This window comes from Desmodus rotundus, chromosome 6 (assembly GCF_022682495.2).
Source record: "Desmodus rotundus isolate HL8 chromosome 6, HLdesRot8A.1, whole genome shotgun sequence".
Lineage (NCBI taxonomy): Eukaryota > Metazoa > Chordata > Mammalia > Chiroptera > Phyllostomidae > Desmodus > Desmodus rotundus.
Window position 1 is genome coordinate 10,764,016 of NC_071392.1, and position 19,253 is coordinate 10,783,268.

Below are 19,253 nucleotides of genomic sequence, written 5' to 3' on the forward strand. Positions count from 1 at the left end.
AAAGTAAAAATGCAACTGAACGCAAAAAAAGATTTGTGCTGTGTATGGAGAAGGTGCTGTGACTGATTGAACGTGTTAAAAGTGGTTTGCAAAGTTTCTTGGTACTATTGACATTTTGGCCAAATAATTCTTCTCTGTGAGGCTGTCTTATGCATTGGCAGATGTGTAGCAGCACCCCTGGCCTCTCCCCACTAGAAGCCAATAGCGGGAGATAGTCAACATACTCAAATACCCAAAGAACGAAGTTATTGGTGAAAATGAAAATGTGTCTTTTATTTTATGGAAAAAACTAAACAGACTTTTTGGCCAACCCATAAATGATAAAAGTCAAGGTCAGGGAAGATGTTTGATTGAAAGTCAACTCTTCAGAGAAAGTTGAAACACTCATATTTAGGCCATTAACAGCAGACTTGAATGTTGTGCGGCCAGGGAGCAGTGGGCACATCGCCTGTCCCCCATCTGTTGCACTGCTTTCTGAGGACGATGGCTTTGGGCACACTCAGCGTGTCCTACAGGTCCTTTGTTGGCTACCTCTGCCACCTGTAAGTTGACATCCCAGCCCAGCCTGTGAGCACTCCAGTGCCTGGCATTGCGCGTGTCCTGTTCAACTCTGTACACAGAGCATCAGCCTGGGAGACCAGACTGTGGCTGTGTGTGTCCCCGAGGTGAGAAAAGGGATTGGCCGCCACTCAGAAACTTGTGGCCAATATCACAAGAAAGCCCGCCGACCCTTCTCGTGAATGCAGAACCCGTTGAGAGCTGAAATGGCACTTCCCTGGCTGCCAAAAAGTGGGTAACAAGAGAAGCGAGGCCCACATATGTTTGTGATAGGGAGGGTTTCACCACGCGGCAAGGGATCTGCATTTTATGTAGGTGATTTTAAAATGTTGGCGGAGCTCCTGCCCGGTAACACTCAGCGGAGAGCGGGGCGGCGGGTGGAGATGAGGGTGGAATGTAGGAGGGAAAAGAGCCCCGGAGTTAACAAAGGCATTCTCTGTGCGGCTCGGACGGGGGACACCGTCCAAATGTCAGGCATCCGATAAGGAAAACAACAAACCTTAGCCATGGCCTCGCTTTTCAACGTTGAGACACACAAAACAGACGTGTGTGTGTGTGTGTGTGCGCACGCGCGCCAAACAGGAAACCTCGCTCCCTGCCAAACTCCACAGCTCTTAATTTAAAAATCGAAACCAAAGTAGACTTGTCTTTGGATGGTTACTTAAAATGTCCAATTAAAGGACTGACGGCTCTCCCCGGGAGCAGCAGGGTGCTTGAGGGAGAGCACAAGCATCCCCACGTACCCTGTCAAGCGATGCCCAGGAAAACCAGAGGCAGCGACAGCTGGCCCTCAGAGATCAGGCAAAGGGAGGGGGTGGTTCGCTGCCCCAGGTCGGACCTGGCCTACAGGTACCAAGCCTTTGACGCTGTAGCATTCTAGGAACTGGGCGTGGCCTTTTGACGTCACCTGGGGCAGTGGCCTTTTCTGAGCCTCAGTTTGTTCATCCGTAACATGCCAGGTTTGGACTGAGTTTTCTCTAAGACATCCTTGAAGAAATAACTGAAATACCTACTTTTTATTAAAGCCCAGAGGGGCTCAGTTAGCAAGAAGTAGAGAATAGTATAGCGGTCTTCAGTGTATGTATTTGCAGGCATAGATACATACACACACCTACTATACACACACACACCCCTAATGGTACCGCCTCTGGTGTGTGTGTGTATAAGTGTATATGTGTGTGTATGCGTATATACAGACATACACTAACCTGATAGTGCTATAGTGTAGCTCGGAGGTCTCATCCTCTTTGTCCTTGGCTGGTGACAGCCCATGGCCATCACTGTCAAGTCCACCTTGCTGCTTCTTTCAGAGTCTTTCTCTGTCCTTCTCCAAACGTCAGAGTCGCTGTCAGGATCTCTTTGGGTGTTGTAATGGCTTTTGAAATGCAGGACAGTCTGTTGTTCCGTCACTGAGTCATCATTTCAACCCCAAGGAAGGGTTGGCTCTGCGTGCAGAAATGGAACACTGGAATCACAATACCAGCCACACTGATGACTTTAAGAACATTTTTCTAGAACAAGCTTTATTAAGCTCAATTTTTCTGACAATAGCATTGGAACCATTTCAAACTTTTCTGTCTTTATGTCCCTGAAAATATTTTTATTTAAATTATTTTCCATATAACCACTGAAAGAAAAGTTTGAGTCACTGGTCAGTTTTCATTTTTATCAAACCTTACTGGGTAGAGCTTCTGATGTTTTGGCTCTTGCCTACTATCCAACAAGTCTGCTTTTCCTAATTTCAGTTGAAGTCTTTGTGTTTTTATTGTGTTTTCATTATCGATAACAATTGAGATTATTCACCAACTACAGGGTGCATTACCTGAGCTAGATAACATTCTTTAGCTGGAGCAAATTTTTGGTCTAGTTTTCCAGATGGGGAAACTGAAACCCAGAGGTTACGTGACCATCCCAAAGTTTCCTACCAATTTCATGTCTGAGATTCCAGGCTTTCTGGTTTCCAGCCCAGTGGTTTCCTGTTCCACAGTGGCACCACCTCCGAAATGACAGATTGGCGGCGGTATGCTAATGTATTTAAAAACAGAACCTGCATACAAGTCTGCATTAATTACAGCAGGCCTGGGAAATAATGTGCTTCACATCTAGGCGAGCTCTGAGGTCACATAGCTGACCTCCTGTAGACAGAGTGTCACGGTTTTCAGAAAGGCACTAGAGCTTAGTCGGCCGTGAGGCCAGGCTCATCCAGTGTTACGAAAAGTTATGGCTTTACCTGGGAACTTCTGGTATTAATAAAGGAACAGACGCTAAAATCGGCTAAGATGAACAGAGAAAACATGGTGGGCAGAGCCCTGGAGGAAGAGCGTTTGGGGCAGGACACGGGCAGAGTGCGTTACCTGGTCTCCAGTCTGGAGCCTGGACATAAAAGCAGGGAGGGAAAGTGGAAAGGGATCATAGGGCCTCCATGGTGGGAGAAGGGGTGAGTGTTCATTACGTAAGCACTGTGGAGCCACAGAAGGCTGTGGGGGTTTTCTTTTCAATTTTCTTTTTACTGTGGTAAACACAAAACATAAAATGTAACATCTTGGCCACTTTGAGTGCATCGTTTGGTGGTATTAAACACACTTTTGTGCAATCATCCCCACCATTCCTCTCCATAGCTCTTTTCATATTGCAAAACTGAGACTCCGCCCCATTAAACACTGAATCCCCAACCCCCTCCCTAGCTGGGGAACCAGCATCTACTGTCTGTCTGTGAGTTTGACTGCTCCAGGGACCTCCTAGAAGTGGAAGCATGCAGTATTTGTCACGGTGGGAGGGGTTGAAGCACATTTTCAAGGTTGTCCTTCAGGAGGTTGAAAATGTCAGCAAGAGGATGAATTCAGGGTGGAGAGAGGTCAGCGAGGAGGATCCCTGGGAAACAGGAGCATGTTAGGAGCGTGTGGGAAGAAGGTTCCCACCCTACTTCCTGAGACTGCTTTCTTGATGCTTGATTCTGAAACAGAGGCCAGGGGGATGAGCTTTGGACAGTTCCATTTGGAGGATCGATTCCTGTCTGAGAGATGGCGCTTCCTGTGGGGACACACCAACTGACCAGCTAGCTAGGTGTCCACAGGGAGATCCTGGCTGCTGGGGTCACAGCAGAACACCTTCTGTTCTTGTGGCACACGCCCTGAGCACCTACACCTGGACCCTGACTGGGCCTGGCTTAGGAAGCCCTTGGGCCTGGGTTCTGCATCCCTCCCCTTGGAGGCTTTCTCCTGAGTTTCCAAAAGGAATGAGACCTTCAGCTAGAGGTTACATCCAGGTGAACCAAAGGGAGAGAGCCCGTCCCCCTCAAAACGTGACCATTGGGGGAGTCATGACCCATGGCAGGTGATTCGGTGTCGGAGGAAGGCAGACTGTGCAGTCACACAAACCTGGTTTGAATGTCACTTACTACCTTCAGGCCAGTTTCTGGTTCTGTAAATCCTAAGCGAGCTCAGTTGCTTCACAGGGATGTTGGGAAGGCCAAAGGAAGGCAAGCCCTTGGCCTGTGGCTTGCCAGACGCTTTTCCACCCACAATTGTATGGAATTCTGGTAGTTACAAAACAGACCCAGGGGGTGAAAGATATACTATTTTCAAATGGACCCACCCTTATGCTCTGGGGGTCCCCCACCCTGTACTAGGTTTGCCTTGCCCACCACCAGGGAAAGACGTCTCTCAATGCCAGAGATTGGTGAAAAGGAAAGGGATTATTTCTTTAAAGAGTTACACACACTTAAGAGTGATGACTTAATGTGTTCATTGAGAATACCCACAAACGCACAGTCCTTCCTTCCCCCTCCGCCCAGTCCAGGGTACCGTATCTCAGAAAAAGAAATAGAAGCCTGTGGTTCTTCTCTGCCCAAGCTGCGTGGTCCCAAAAAGACGCCACTTGGCTGCGGAGCCTGAGTTGAAATCCCAGCGCCAATCTTCCTCTGCCACACCATTTCCAAACCCTCCCACAATTGGCCACAGCTGCCAGCATTCCCATATTTCCCCAGCTTGACTGGGCTGCCATAATAAGTCCTGGCAGGCATGGCCCTGGGTGTGGAACTAATCATCTCCAAGCTCTTACGCAGGCACTGTAACCAGGGGGAGTTGCCTCCCAGTTACATCCTGGGTTGAAGTTACTCCCATCCCCCTGGCTCAAAGCAGGCCACAGCTGTTTAACATATATATGAAACCAGTTAAAGGTTATAGATATGTTAAATGACCATTCTAGAGGTTACCTGCAAAACTGTTGCTATTCAAAACAATTCTCAATGGCTCTGCTCCTTGTGTCCCATCCCCCAGCTCAGACTTGTGGGGGTGAGGACATCCTATATATATATTTTTTTCTAATATTTCCTGGACACCGAGTTCTAGACCCCGTTACAAATTCCTATTTGGGGACCTCCCTTGGCTGCACCCTGTTACAGTAGCTCCCCTGTAAATTACAAGATTGAATTTACTAACTGGTAAATGAAGAAGAGGAAGTTTCCCCTGAGAAACTTGCTTAAGGCTTCAAATAGTAGTCGTATCTAAGGTTTGGCAACCCAAACCGACCTCTCCCCTGCACCATGGTGCCTTTGAACCCGAGAGGGCAGTGGAGTTACAGTAAGGGGTGGGACACTCTGGTTGCCCAGAACTGGGCCACATGTCTTCCCTTGGGATCTGTATGACGTGGTGGTGACACTGTTGGGGTGGAGTGTTGGTGGTACACAATCTTTGGCAGCACATCCAGTCCACATGGAATAATTTGTCCCCTAAAATAAAGAGGGGTGCATACAAGGAGGAGGAGGATGGGGAAAATATGGTATGTAGACAGAAAACGTAACTCCAGATTCCTAGCTGTGATTTTCTAAAACTAACATAACCTTTATTGTGTTTCATTGAATATGCACAACCTAGAGTCCGAGAAAAGGATAACCACGGTGCTTTGAGCGGAAGGGAAGGTCAATGAGGATTTGAGTGTTTCCACGGATAATCCACAGAGGGAATGACAGAGAGCTGGCCCCCCGCCTTTCTTGGACTTCCTGCTGACAATTCACTTTTGTAGAATTTTAAACAGCTTTGGGAGCATTGTGAACTATTTCTGAAGGAAATTACAGTTCCAGGAAGGTCTTCAGCAAGTCTATGATTGCACTGACAAAATCAGAGCGAGCAAAGAGCAATAAATGTGACTGGCTGGGAGGGAATGAGCATTTAAGACAGTATGTAATGAAGGAAAGTAACTGTTAGACAGATTTGAGACCATGATTACCAAATGCAGCTAATTCCCTGGGGAAATGTTTTGGCTTTGTTACAGAAACTGTTGAACAGAATCTTCGTCTCTTTCCCAGCCCTGTTTCCTTCCACAAAGACAGAAGTCCCGATTTGTGGGTTCTTTGTCTCCATCTTCTAGACCTGGGGAGAGTTCTTCTGTCCATTTAAGGGAGTCAGACTGGGGCCAGAGAACCAGAACACAGCCATTAAAACCACACCCCACATCCCTAATAATAACACCTGCTAGCCCCGTGGCAGTCACAGGCTGGGCCTCCAGAAGCAGGCATTGAGGCCACGACTGGGACCCAAGACGTTCATTAGTGATTGGCACTTGTGAAAGAGGGGGCGGGAAGCAGCACTGGCACAGGAGGCAACCAGAAACCGTGTCCAGCTGTGATACGGCCTCATGAGCCCTGGCCAACCTTGCAGGGGGCTCCGGAGGGAGTATTTTCCATCAGGGTTTCACATCAGGTCAAAACGACCAGACCCGTCTATCCCCACCTCTCTCAGTCTCCAAGTGCGGGCTGCCCCAGGGAAGGCCTCATCTTAGGAAAGACTGCTCCCTGCAGCTGAGGCAGACTCCGAAGGAGGTGACAGCTGGAGGCTTCTGCTGATGGAACTCCCCACAGCTGAGCAGCAAGGACATCCTTGAAGGGGGATCTGCTGGTGGATCTCCATGTTTATCACAACGGCCACCGGCTGATGTAGTTGCAAGCTCAGGAGCTGGGGGCTTACCTAAGACCACATGGGATATTGATCTTCCTGTGTTTGTATTAGGTAAGCTTCCACCTGAGCTAGCAGTGTAATTATGTGTCCTATCTGCATTAGCAAGATGAATCCAGCCTTGGATTCCAAGATTCCAAGATAAGAACAACAGATCTTTCAAGGAAAAAGAATAGAGCATTGTCAGCAAATATTTTTTTTTTCAGTTACTTATGATGGAATAAGAAATCATACCAAAATGTAGTGGCTTAAACACCAACAATGCATTATTTCTCACAATTACGTGGATGGAATGGGCTCAGCTAGGTGGTCCTTCTGATTCAGATGACACAGGCTGAGGTCACACATGCAACTGCATTCAGCTGAGAGTTTGGCTGAAGCTGGGCCATGCGAGGTGGTCTCCTCCCCTCCAGGGCTCTCTCCGGATGGCCTCTAACCATGCAGTGTCCTGGCCTGGCCTTCACAGCATGGCAGCTGGTCCCCTAAAATGAGAAGCAAGAGATGCTTGTCCTTTGAAGGCCAGGCTTCCAAAGTCCCAGAATATTTTTTCCATTGCTTTCTCTGGGTCATAGCAAATCCTAGAGCAAGGCCAGCAGCATTTGGATGGGAAAAATGGCAAAGAATTTGGGACCATTGTTAATGTACTACATTTCCTGAATCGGTGTGTCTCAGCCCTTACAAATGCAGATTCCTGGGCCCCGTGTCCAGATATTCTGACTTTCTTCATCTGGAGTAGGACCTGAGCAGCGGTGTTTGGGTGTCTTGGGGAATTCGTAGGCAGCTTTGGGGAACCCTACGCTGTCGTGTGGTTTGTCTCTCTGCTGATACTAAAATGGACTTCATCTTGCAGGAACCCTGTGGGCCTTATGTTTGAATAAATTTCCGTCCTGACGCCCAAAGTGTTTTCTAAACCCTGACCTATTTTACTTACTTTCAGGCCAACCAGAAACCTGAGACCATAGTTTTGCTTCTAACAAACCAGCCATTGAGCTGAACCATCACACTGAGCAAAGTGTCCCTAGTCCACAGTGTCTCCCGGTGTGGCTCTGGTTTGCTGAAATCTTCGGCCAAAACCTGACGCTCAGTGTTAGACCTCAGTCCCTGTCATGTATTGTAGGGTTACAAGTGGGCTTTGTTCTCCCCAAACACCGATAGACCACGGGTAATTTAGACTGGGAGAAAAACTCTTTATTTATTCAAAACATTAGCTGCTTCTTCCCAGCCAAGTTTCTGCACTGCGCTGAAATGATGTGGCCCTCGTGGGCAAAGTCCTTAGGTCATAATGTGTCTCTGTTGCTTTCCAACAGAGAGACAATTAGATCAAGCAGGGTCTACTGTAAACACCGTCCAGAGGGGTTCTCAGCAAAGGCATGGCCCACTAGTCACAGTGAATGTGCTTCTGGATATTTATTCCTTATTATTTGTTTCTGGATATTGATAATTGACCAAATGATGTTATAGGCGGCTACAAGTAATTCCATATCAAAGCAAAAATTCAAATGCATCAGTGTAGACTGAAGCCTTTTCAGGAATAAACTTAGCACCTCCGTGAGCTGATGGTTAGGTTTTTAAGAAGGATTCTTAACCTGGGGTTAAGGCCTGTGGTTAGGACTCAAGGGGTCAGTGAACTTAGAAGGGAAAAAAGATTGCAGCTTTATTTTTACTAACCTCTAACCAAAACAGCATTTCCTTCCATTATGAATTATGAAATTTAGCGTTTCCTGCCATTATGAGCGTAGGCAACGGCCCACAGTGTCATTAGTAGTGCCTTTGACTTTGTCACCAATAGAAAGCAGAAATATTTTCATATCAAATACATACGCTGTTGCAAATACCTTGAAACAACATTTACGGCCATCGCTACTTTAAAATCACAGTGGTGGTCTGACCCCCTGTTTGCTCTTATTGAATATGTTCATTCAGATATATATTATTTATCATATATTTTTACTGTATTGATAATTTCAATGTAATGGCTTCATGTGTGATCTATTTTACTTATAATTTAAATATATATATATATTATAATATATTTAAAACTGTTATTCTGAGAGGCATCCCTGAGCTGCACTAGACAACAGCCCGAGGGGTCCACGGCATACAGAAGACCAAGAACCCGTGTGCCAGACTATTTGAATTGTTCATTATAGACCCTCCTCACCCCAAACCACAGACCACCTTTGGTGACTCCAGATGCAGAAGCGATGAGCTTAGCTATCCAGTGGACTTGCATTCTAGTGCTAGTTTATTACCTTGGCAGGTCTAACTGCTTCTCCTATCACCACACTCCAGGGACATTGCAGCACAGGGGCTAAGAGACTGCTACCATGACAGATGTGGATTTGCTGCCTGTCCCACCACTTACTGTTTGCATGACCTTGGGCAAGTTCCTTAAACTCTCCAGAGATTCCCCGCTTGTGAAGTGGGGATAATATGAGTACCTCCCTCTCTCACGGGAGCATTCACTGTTAGTGTTAATTGAAATAATGCTTATACATTACTTGACACTCTACCTGGCACCTGGTAACATATAATATTTATTCCCACTGCCTTGATTGACTTCTAGCATTCATCTGTTTTCACAGGACAGGAAGCTCTTCCTCTAAGACAGTCCCTAATAGATACTGGGTTTTAAAGGCTCAGATGATGAAATGGACTAAATATTATTTATCAGAAAGGGATGCAACTACTGTAATTGCACCCGGTTTTAGCTTCGCTGTAAGAAGGAAACTCTCTTGGTGAGATGTGGAAGAAATAGAGGGCTTGGAAGGTGTTCCACATTTTGCTACATGGCGGCCTAATAATAGCAAATAAAAGTGGCTAAATGGAGTAATGAGATGCTTCTGAAGCACCGAGTTCCTTCTGGGTGAACAATAATTGGAACCATCCCTGTTGACAATAAACGAAGCACCCAGCCTTTTGGGTTTTGTTTTTCCATTTGTACTTAGCTTCTAACATATGGAAACAGGGAGGAAGAGGAATATGGGAGTTTAGATTTAGAGAGTAAGAAACAATCAAGCAAAAAAAAAAATCCCTCAAATGTTTGGCAACTTGCTCTTCTGCTGTCAGCGTGGAGGTGTGGGTGTTTGTTTTAGTTCCTAAAATTTATTTTTTTACGCAGCAACCAGAGTCCCAAGGTTTAGATTCTGGCACCAGCTCTGTCTTCTTAGAGCTACTTTCCAGAGGGGGACTTCCCATTTTTGCCTTTGTTTCTGTTCAATTGCTTCTCTGCATCCTCCCCACTTACCGTTTTTAGACATATGGCCCATCTCATCACCTCTGTGTTGAGCAGAAGAAAAAAGCATGACAGGGAACATGTTGAATTTCTTACAGATTTGTTTTTGTGAGTTTGGCAGCATTAGTAGGTGGTTTTTCTTTTATTTTTTTAATTAAAAATTGAATAATATCCAAAGAATATGTATAATACTTGTGTAAAATGAAACAATGATGAGTGAACACCCTTACACTTACCGGCCGGTTTGGAAATGCAACATTACCATGAGTTTGCCCTCCCCAGTTCCATCCCCTTTCCTCACTGTCCTGGATTTTGTTTTTATCATCATTTTCCCATTTAAAAAATTAATAATTTTACTACAGATATACATCTCCATAAACAATATTTTACTTCTCCTGTTTAATTTTAGAGAAAGGGATTACTCTGTATGTATTTTGCTTTAAAATGCTTTTGCTATTCTGTGCTTTGTGAAATTCACCAAGTTGATATGTTCAGTTGCACCTCATTCTTTTTTGTTGCTGCATAGTATTCCATCGCGTGATTATATCATCTATCCATTCCATTGCTCCTGGGCATTTGGGTTGCTTCCAGTTGTTTGACTACTATAGATATGGCTGCTGTGAACTCTCTTGCACTGGTCTCCTTGTGCCTGTGTATAAGCGTTTCTCTAAGAATAATGTCTAGAGGTGGAATTGAGGAGTTCACAAGATGAGCTTCTTCAACTTCATTCACTAAGGCCAAACTGTTTTCCAAATTGATGTAGTCTAGCTAGTAAAGTATAAGAATTCTGGTTATTCTACTGCATCACCAACTCTTGGACTTGTCTCTTGTCATCTTTCGCCTGGGTTTATTAAGTTGAAAGCGGGCTTAATGGCCTTTCCCATGTCTACCATTCATGGTTTTCCTTTTTTTTTCTTGCTGTCTTCCCCATCTTCTTCTCTGGCTACCGTCAGATTGAAAGACTAGCACCCACGTGGGCACAGTGCAAGGGTGGCGTGAACAGGTCAGCAAGTCATGTCTAAGTGTTGGTGCTGCTTTGTTTATGCAGATGCGTTTTTCTTTCAGGATGTCCTGTGCTGAGGCTGGCTACCAAAATATCCAGCTCAAAAAAAAAAAAAATCAGATACGTCTTCCTTCAGCACCTTACCTCACCCACAGTGGCTGAGAAGCAACTAAATAAAATAAACCAATTTCAATTTACATCATGGATTTGCAAGCAAGCCCTAGACCATGTGGGAGAAAAACATGAATCTTTTTCCAACATAGGACAAGTCCCCTCACTTCCATTACTTTTCTATTGAAATGACAAGGAAGGGAAGTTATTGAGCGGTTGCTTTGCTGTCAGTCTGACCAGAAAATTAAGAAAAATTGTAATTGGCAAATAGTACTCCCCCAGTTCCTTAGCTAGCATTTCTCACATCTGTTTTGTAACATCCTTCTCACTGCCTGACTTTATTCATTTCCTAGTGCTCGACACAGAAACCACAAAGAATTGCTTAAAAAGAAAAACAGATTTTATACAAACCAATAAAAAAAAAGTGCAGCATTTTAGGTACACTAAAAAAACTGATGGCTACCCCATATTATAAATTCTAAAGTAAATCAGTTGCCCCTGTGGTGTTTTAAGAAAAGGCACAAGTTTTAAAAGCTGCTCTTCAAGAACACTCTAAGTGTGGTGTAAGTTGTGTTGTTGTTTAAAAGGTTTTGCCTTTTATAAAAAGCCTCCTTAGCCGGTCTTAACTAGTCTCCCTCCTCTCCAGTCTCCTCTCCTCTCTGTGCTTTTTCCAAAATGCAAGTCTGGCCGTGTTTTCCCCATGTTTAAAACCTCTCCCCTACTCTCTGCTCGCTGCAGAATAAAATCCAATCTCCACGAGAAGAGTGAAGGTGTTTGATCCGGCCTCAGCTTCCTTCCCCAACCTGAACTCTCACTCTCCCTTTCTCTCAATTAGAATTTGGAGGGGAAAAAACACCTTGTATTATTCCAAACACACCTGCTGTTTTGTCAGCCAGCGATTGCCATGGGACTCCCTCCCTATTCCTCAGGAGGTTCTTTCTGCTCCTCAGACAGCCCGGAAAACCTTCATTTGCCTCTCAAAGCTAAGCTCCAGCATCACATCTAGGAAGTCCTCCTCCCAGAAAACCTCCTTCTTAGCATCTCTCTGTGTAACTTCCCCACTGCAGGTACCTCACCGGGGTTTCTTTTAACTCTTTAGTTGCCTTCCTCCCTTGTCTGACACTGAACTCCTTAGGGAGGACAGGAATACTATATGATTTCTGTTGTAGCAAACCCTTTAGCACAGTTCCTAGCCCTCAGCAAATGTTCAGCAAATTAGAATTAAAATCAAACTGGCCCGTGCCTTTTGCCTACACCCTTCCTTTTGTGTGTGTTTGTGTGTGTACGTGTATGTATGTTTTAATACAATTCACAAGGAATGCCATTGTCACTCACCAGTTGTACACACCACAATGTCTTCTAGGAAATAGACTAGACATGCAAAGATAATGAGTTGTTCAAAACAATCCCCTCCCAACTAAAAGATGCATTGTTTATGTCAGCTGAAGACTATTTCCTTTCTGCGTCATATAAAAGGAATAAGGGAAAACGTTCTGGGAAACCAATTTATGGAAGGTGTTGTAAAACTTTCATTGTCTCAGGGGCTGCTGACTGGAGTGTCTTCTCCTTTTAAAAATTGAATTCCTGGTATTTGGATTATTTTTCCTTTTCTTAAAAAAGGACACAGCTTGCTTCCTGAAAACAAAGGAAATAATAAACAATAGCAGCTCCCAATTTTACTCTGATTATTTGCCAAGTGTCCTCTTAGTTCATGGGGCTCTTTTTCATTAGCGAAGACTTATTAGCATAAAAAGAATGCTTCTAAATCAATCTACCCAAATATGCACTTAGCTAATACTCAGGGAGCTAATTTATTGTATTATTTAAAACATAAATTGGACAGCAGATCTATTTACTGGGGTAGAACAGCTAGGCAATAGTGCATAATTTTATCTTCGCTGTTGAGTGGTTTTTAATAATCTATTGAAATTTAACAGAGAACGATTTCATTATGGGAAGTGAATAAATAACTAAGAAGCTTAACATTTAAAGTATTATCTACACGTGGAAGATGGGTTTAAAAAATTAATAGTATTTGAGGAACAAAGAGGGAATTGGGTTTGCTTTTTAAACAGTCACTTTTTTTTTTTAAAAAGAAGTGTACCCAGATTCACAGAATTTCATGTGGGAATGTCAAACTAGGTGGAGGGTAGAGTGGGGCAGAGAAATGGGCAGAGGGGTGAAACAGAGGAACTACGGGCCTGGTTTTTGCTTTGCACAACCTTTGCTTTGGTTGTGAACAGTGTGTGGCTTGTTTTCGTTCAACAAATGTTACCATGAAAACGTTGTGTCCTTGGCATGTGTTGTATTTTTAAATTCCTGGGACCTGGGGACATGCGAGGGTCCAGGGTCCCGTTAGGCTGTGGGTCAGGAGTAGACACCCTGTCTGGTCAGTGGTCCCAGACAGGCCAGCTCTGGAGTGCCTCACAGGCTCCAACACCCCCAGAAGGGCCTGGTGGTGTGGCCTTGAAACAACTGTTGCCAATCGTACTGGAACCAAGTGGGGTTGCAGGATTGGACACAGGCGATAGGACCTTCCGGTCTTCCTGCTCTTCTGATTTCCTGAGCCAGGGTTTCAGAAAAGCTTTGGATCTTATAATTTACCCACGTGGGTGAATGTCTCTTTGATCTATTTTGAGAAAAAGAAAGAATGCCCAAATGTTTCATCTTTCCCCAGGAGAGTTGGAATGTCACAGAACCAGTGGTCTGAGGACGAAGGGGGTTGGGAGGGAGGGGGACGCGCTGATCTGCAGTGTTTGTCAATTTCCATGGTGGGAACACTCCCCCATGGCAGAGTTCAAGCTACCCACATGACCTCACTGACTGTGGAGAGGGGCGGCGATGTGTGCAAGTGTGAGAACCGAAGCACACCCCTGCCGAAGCCACCCTGCGCTGCTGTGTGCAGGAAGTAAAATTCCAACAGGTCAGCTGGCTCTCAATTCGGTGTTACCCAGAAGTCAGTGAGTGAGTCGGGATCCAGGTCCCCACGGCACCCCTGGCCCAGAGCACCCCTGGTCCAGAGCGTCCGCCGCTGGAACCCCGGCCCTCTCTTCCCCGCTCATTCTGTCCTCCAAAAGGAAACTACAAATATAGATCATAAAGACATTGAACAAGGGTCATTAATGGATTGGATTGTGCTGTTTATCCTCCTGTGGATGTCAAATATAAAACCGGACGTGAGGAAGTGAAGTTTTGGTTACTCTTTCATTGCATCAAATCCTTTGGTTGTGAAGTGGGTTCTTAGAAAGGAAAAAAGGCAGGACAGCTTTCTCCCATTCTGCTAAGACAAGTAAGATCTTGCTTGCTTGACACTTCTATGTGGGGGAGGAGAGGGCGTTTGGCACTGCGGGTGCTGAGAGGGGGTGGAGGGAAAGAACGGGGTGGATCATGGTGTTGGCAGGCCGAAGGGGTAATGCTCACTCTTGACAGTGAAGTCAAGCACATTGATGGAGGTCTGAGCTCCTACTCAAGCTGCCTCCTTACTTTCTTTCTTTGGGAACTTTCCCAGGGGGAGGAAGGACTCGCTGCATGGAAATAAAAGACACCTGGGAGAGAAGTATTCCCCCCCCCCCCGAAGAATGTATCATAATCCTTTCTTTCTGAAAAAGTATTGCAATGAATTTTATATTCACTAATCTTGTAACTTACACTCTTCCTCTACTCTCTGAGGGAAAAAAAACCCCCCTTTGGCCATAAAGAGTCAGAAAATGATGGCACGATGACCACTGCGTGAGGGCTTATTATTTGTCTCTAAGGCACGTGGTTCGAGCCTATGCCACAACCAACCGGGAAAGCTTTATGGGCAGCACACATTTCTAGTCCCAGGAGAATTGTGCAATTTTCTAACGAACAAAGTGAATTGAAGTTCTGACGTGTTCTCTGTAACCTTTTCAACATTCGAACGCATCTGTGACCCCCTGGAACATGTGGAACACGTGAGTCCAGCGGTTTCAGCTCTAGTGTGCAAACAGCCCAAATATACAGTTTCTGGTGATGAGGCCATTATCGCCCAGGGAGCCTGGAGGTTAGTCTCTGCACATTTGCATATGTAATCCTGGCTGTGTCACACGCCCGCACAAGGGGGTGGGGTGCCCTTCGCTCATGAGTGGCGAACAGCGTGGCTGTAAGTGACAGAAGGGAGTATTTTTCAGCACTCACAAACTTACTTTTGAGGGTAATATTGGTAAAATGCTGTGTGCGAACCTGCGGGAGAACAGACTTTGAGAATCTGTGGCAAGGAGACTTTGGCGCTAAATGAGCTTTCCTTTCCAGCATGAATGACACCCTCGAGATGGCATTTGGTCATTACGTGTGGCAGCTCAGAATCGGACCCGGGTCAGGCAGGTCACTGAGAATAAGAATTATAACACTCAGCCATGTCCTCTCTCCCTGACCACGTGATTGTCGGAGACCTAAAAGGCATGTGTGTTAATGTGTGTGTGTGAATACCAGGAGAGCAGATGAGCAGGAAGAAATACACTGAGGTGAGGTCACAAGTGAGTGTTAAATGAATTTCTATTTGTAGCCTCCCTCAAAGTAAATAGAGGGTTGCCTGGCTTGTCACAGAACAGAAAGAGCTCTTCTAAGCAGTAGTTCTGAAAGAGTAGTCCTTGGGGCAGAGCAGCATCAGCATTGCCTTGGAACTGTTAATAACGCAAATTCTTAGGCCTTGCCTGAGACCTTCAGGACTGGACCCTGTACGCATAGGGTTCAGCAGCGCATTTGAACAAGCTCAGGTATTTTTATGCATGTCCAAGTCTTAAACGACCTCTTTAACCCGAGATCTTTAATGCTAATATGGGAACACAATATTCAAGGGTGGTTGATACAAGCATTTTAATGCTGAATCTCGAATAAAGATACTTGTTAGAAGAATAATCTCTCACATAATTCACAGCTCTCCCCAGTGGAAATACTTCTTTCCCTATTGTATAGTTAAGGAAACAGGGGCTAAGAGAGGTTAAGCTACTTACCCAAAGTCACATAGCTTGCGGTGCCTGGAGTCCTGCTCCTGCGCTCTGACACACAGCCCCCCTTGCCTGAGCCCGGGCAGTAAAACACTGTGCTATCCCCCCTCCCATTAGCGGTGGCTCTGGTCCTGCAGACAGAGTGACTTTAAGTCTTGGGTATTCAGTTTATTGCTGTGCTGGACCATTGCTGCCAAACTCATTTCCAGTTGAAGCAGCTGGGTTTTGTCACAAACATAACTTCACTGTGTCCTCAACTGAGCTGAAGTTGCGTAAAAATCACACATCAGACTCTTGCTAAGGCCAGAGATTTGGATGGGAACTCACAGGAAGAGAATTCCAGCCTGGAAGTGTGGGGACAGCAACAGTTTTCCGTGAGAGTCAGCTGCAGGGGCTCCGGTCGCACATCTGTTTACTCTCAGCCTGTGACGAAAAGTGGGACATGTTGGGTTTCCAGATGCAGGCTCCAACACTGGTGGTAGACGGGCTCCACGGTCACCGCAGCAGGGCACAGGCGACCTTCGGTGGAGTGTAGCCCAGGGCAGGCGTTTCCCAGGGCGTGTGGGGAGTAAGTCCAATATCACGTCTGTGACGGTGGTCTGCTCCCCTGGCCTACCTCGGAGGGCTGTTGAGAGGTGGGGAAATGTTCCGTTCTGTGACTAAGTTGTAAAGTTTGGTCCAAGAGTAAAGCGTTATTGGACAAGGACAATGATTTGATTAAAAACACTGGTGTTTGCATCAGCAGCCAGGGTTCTAGCTAATTTGCTCACTTACAGCTGTGTGACTCAGACAAGCTACCTAATAGCTCCAAATAGCTCCATTGCCTCGACGCTGTTCACCTGACAACGTGAACGTGCTCTCTGCATTCGCGCTGTGCACAAGTCGAACAGCTGAGCTGCAAAGTAAAATTCATCTAATCACATCGATCCCACCCACCTCAAGATGGTGGGTGTTGGGGAGGTTGATATAATAAGTACACTATGTGATATATTTGGGTTTTTTTCTGACTCAGTTCCCTGCAGGCTGAGGCAGATAAAATGAGCCCAACCTCTTATGAAGGGCCTGTCAAAGTGATTTTTAGTTGCTGGTTGAGATTCGGCAGCTAGAAGTCACAGAATGTGGCCCTTGTCCTGCATGTGTTCACTCACCTCATCCACTGCTGACCCCTGTCCCTTCTCCATGTGCCACGGGACATCACAGGCCACTCTGGTCCCTCTTGCGGAGGGCCTCGCGACCCTCAGTGTCAATCCTTTCCCTCTGGAACTGCATCGGGAAGGCTTCCCTTTGCCCTCTCCTTGGGACATTTGCTGAAGCGAGAGGCTTCCGGAGAGCAGAGACGGGTTTTGTCAGTGGGTAGCCCGGCACAAGGGCGGACCCCTTGCAGGTGCACGTGTGGGTCTGAACTCACCTCCACTAGGTATCTTCAGAACGTGTTCTGTACCCTGAGAGGGGACACAGGTGTCCACTGCTATCCAAACTCAGTCTACACTTAAGTCTAGTGCATGTCACTGTGTGTTCATTTTGCATACAATTTGGGGGGAAAGTGGACTGATATTGCTACATGACTTTGAAATGTATCAGAAAGGTAAGATAGATTAATACATAAATAGTGGGATACATGTATGAGAAAATGAATAAAGTGGGGGTTAAGGAGAGAATGTAAATGGTGTGTATATGAAAATCCTTCACATTTGCTCTATGTTTGAAAATTGCTCACAATGAAATTGGGAAAACTCTATGCTGCTCAAAAAAAGGCCTGTTAAAATTTCAGGTGGCAAGGATTTTTTGTTTGTTGGTGTTTTGTTGTTTTATTTTTTTGTTTATTAATGGTAAAGTCTGGCGTGGAAAGTACAGCTCAGTGTGAGGGCCAAGTGGACCAGCTAAATGAAGGGTGGAATTGGGTAAATTCCTCCACCCAGCTGCAGGCAGAGCTGAGCTGGGGTGGGCCCTGGGCCCCCCCCATGGGTCCCCTCCATCTCAGGGCCTAACCAGGTAAGAATTATAGCATAGCATAGGGGAGCCGACAGCTCCCTCCCAAGCAGAAAAAGACAAGAAGGAATTTTCCAGTTTTATACAAGTTAATGATAAACCCAACTTTGTGTAAAATTAAATGACTACACAACTTCAAAACTCTCCTACCTTCAGGTAGCTATTACTACAGCTGCCAAAAGCAAGACATTGGCATGTCCAAAGGCGTGGGTTGAAAAAAATATGTTCCGTATCCACACAAGCTTTCAGAATCCTTTAATCTGAATTAAAGCTTTCAACAGATAAATAAATAAGCCGTGAAAAGAAGAAAATAAAAAAAATAGACTATGCATTTCTCAAAATTTCAATTTTTCTTTTGTTGTCCTTCTTGCAGCTCATCGTTCGGGGTGGAGGAGACATTTTACCCTTTGACCAGCCTCTGAGAGCTTTTGACATGATCAATCGATTCATTTATGAAAAGGGGTGGGATCCGTACTGATGGATGAGCTGCTTTCCTCAAAGAGAACATCAGGGGTGTGAATTTTTGAAAAGAAAAATTTCAAAATGGAAAATGTCATATAAATAAGAAAACTGTCTTTTTTTCTCTCTGCAAAATGTTGCTCATCAATAAAAATCACCCTTGAAATTATAAGTGTGATCGTATTTGGAGGGAGAGATGGTTTATCACGAAATGAAACTTTCAGAAAAGTTTAAGAAACTTTAAGAAAATGTGGCACATGAGTGAGACTTACAGTTTTAACTTAAAAGATGGGAAGAATGGATTCTGAGACATGAATTAAGATAGATGTGGACAAGTGGGATGCTGGGGCCTTGAACAGGAATTTTAAATTTCCTCCTAAGAGTATGTAAAAAGTACAATGAATGAATAGAGCTGTAACCACGTCTTGCTGTATAAAGAGCAGAACTTTGTCAGACCAGACATTGGCAGGTGCTTGCTAAATGTTATTAGATAAGAACAGCTCAGTCATCACTCTGCAGGAACCGGTGACGTTATAACAGTGGTGAGGAAGACTTTGGAATGTAGATAGTCTTAACATGAGAGGTAGCCTGAAATTCTTTGAAAGAGAAATCTCAGATATAAAAGTAATCATACAACAATTGATGATAAGCAGAAGACCTTAGTTAGAAAATATACTGAATCTTTGCCCTTTCTTTCTCTTTCTTTCTTTCTTTTTTTTAACCTTTGTTGGTTCATCTGAAGTGTACACGTTTATCAAACCGCCTGTAAACTACATTCATCATGAGCCATTTTAATCTGGGTTGTGGATTCTGTACTTCTTTTAGCCAAATAAACAATGACCTAATTTTGTATAAGTATTGAAATAGCAAAAAAAAAAAAAAAGAGAGAGAGAGATAACCTGGCATGAACATATACATATTTGAAAACATGCCCACATTAGTAAATTCCCTACTAAAATATCACATCTTGGCACATCTCT

The 19,253-nt window shown here is 44.9% G+C and overlaps 1 protein-coding gene across 1 annotated transcript in view; it reads left to right on the forward strand.

Moving 5' to 3' along the window:
- Positions 1-18,445, forward strand: part of CPVL (carboxypeptidase vitellogenic like) — a 101,164-nt gene extending 82,719 nt beyond the window's left edge. Inside the window, exon 13 of the mRNA XM_024563115.3 lies at positions 18,188-18,445. Within this exon, the coding sequence (XP_024418883.2) occupies positions 18,188-18,292 (105 nt within the window). The 3' untranslated portion in view covers positions 18,293-18,445. The remainder of the gene's footprint in view (positions 1-18,187) is intronic.
- Positions 18,446-19,253: the final 808 nt, after the last annotated feature.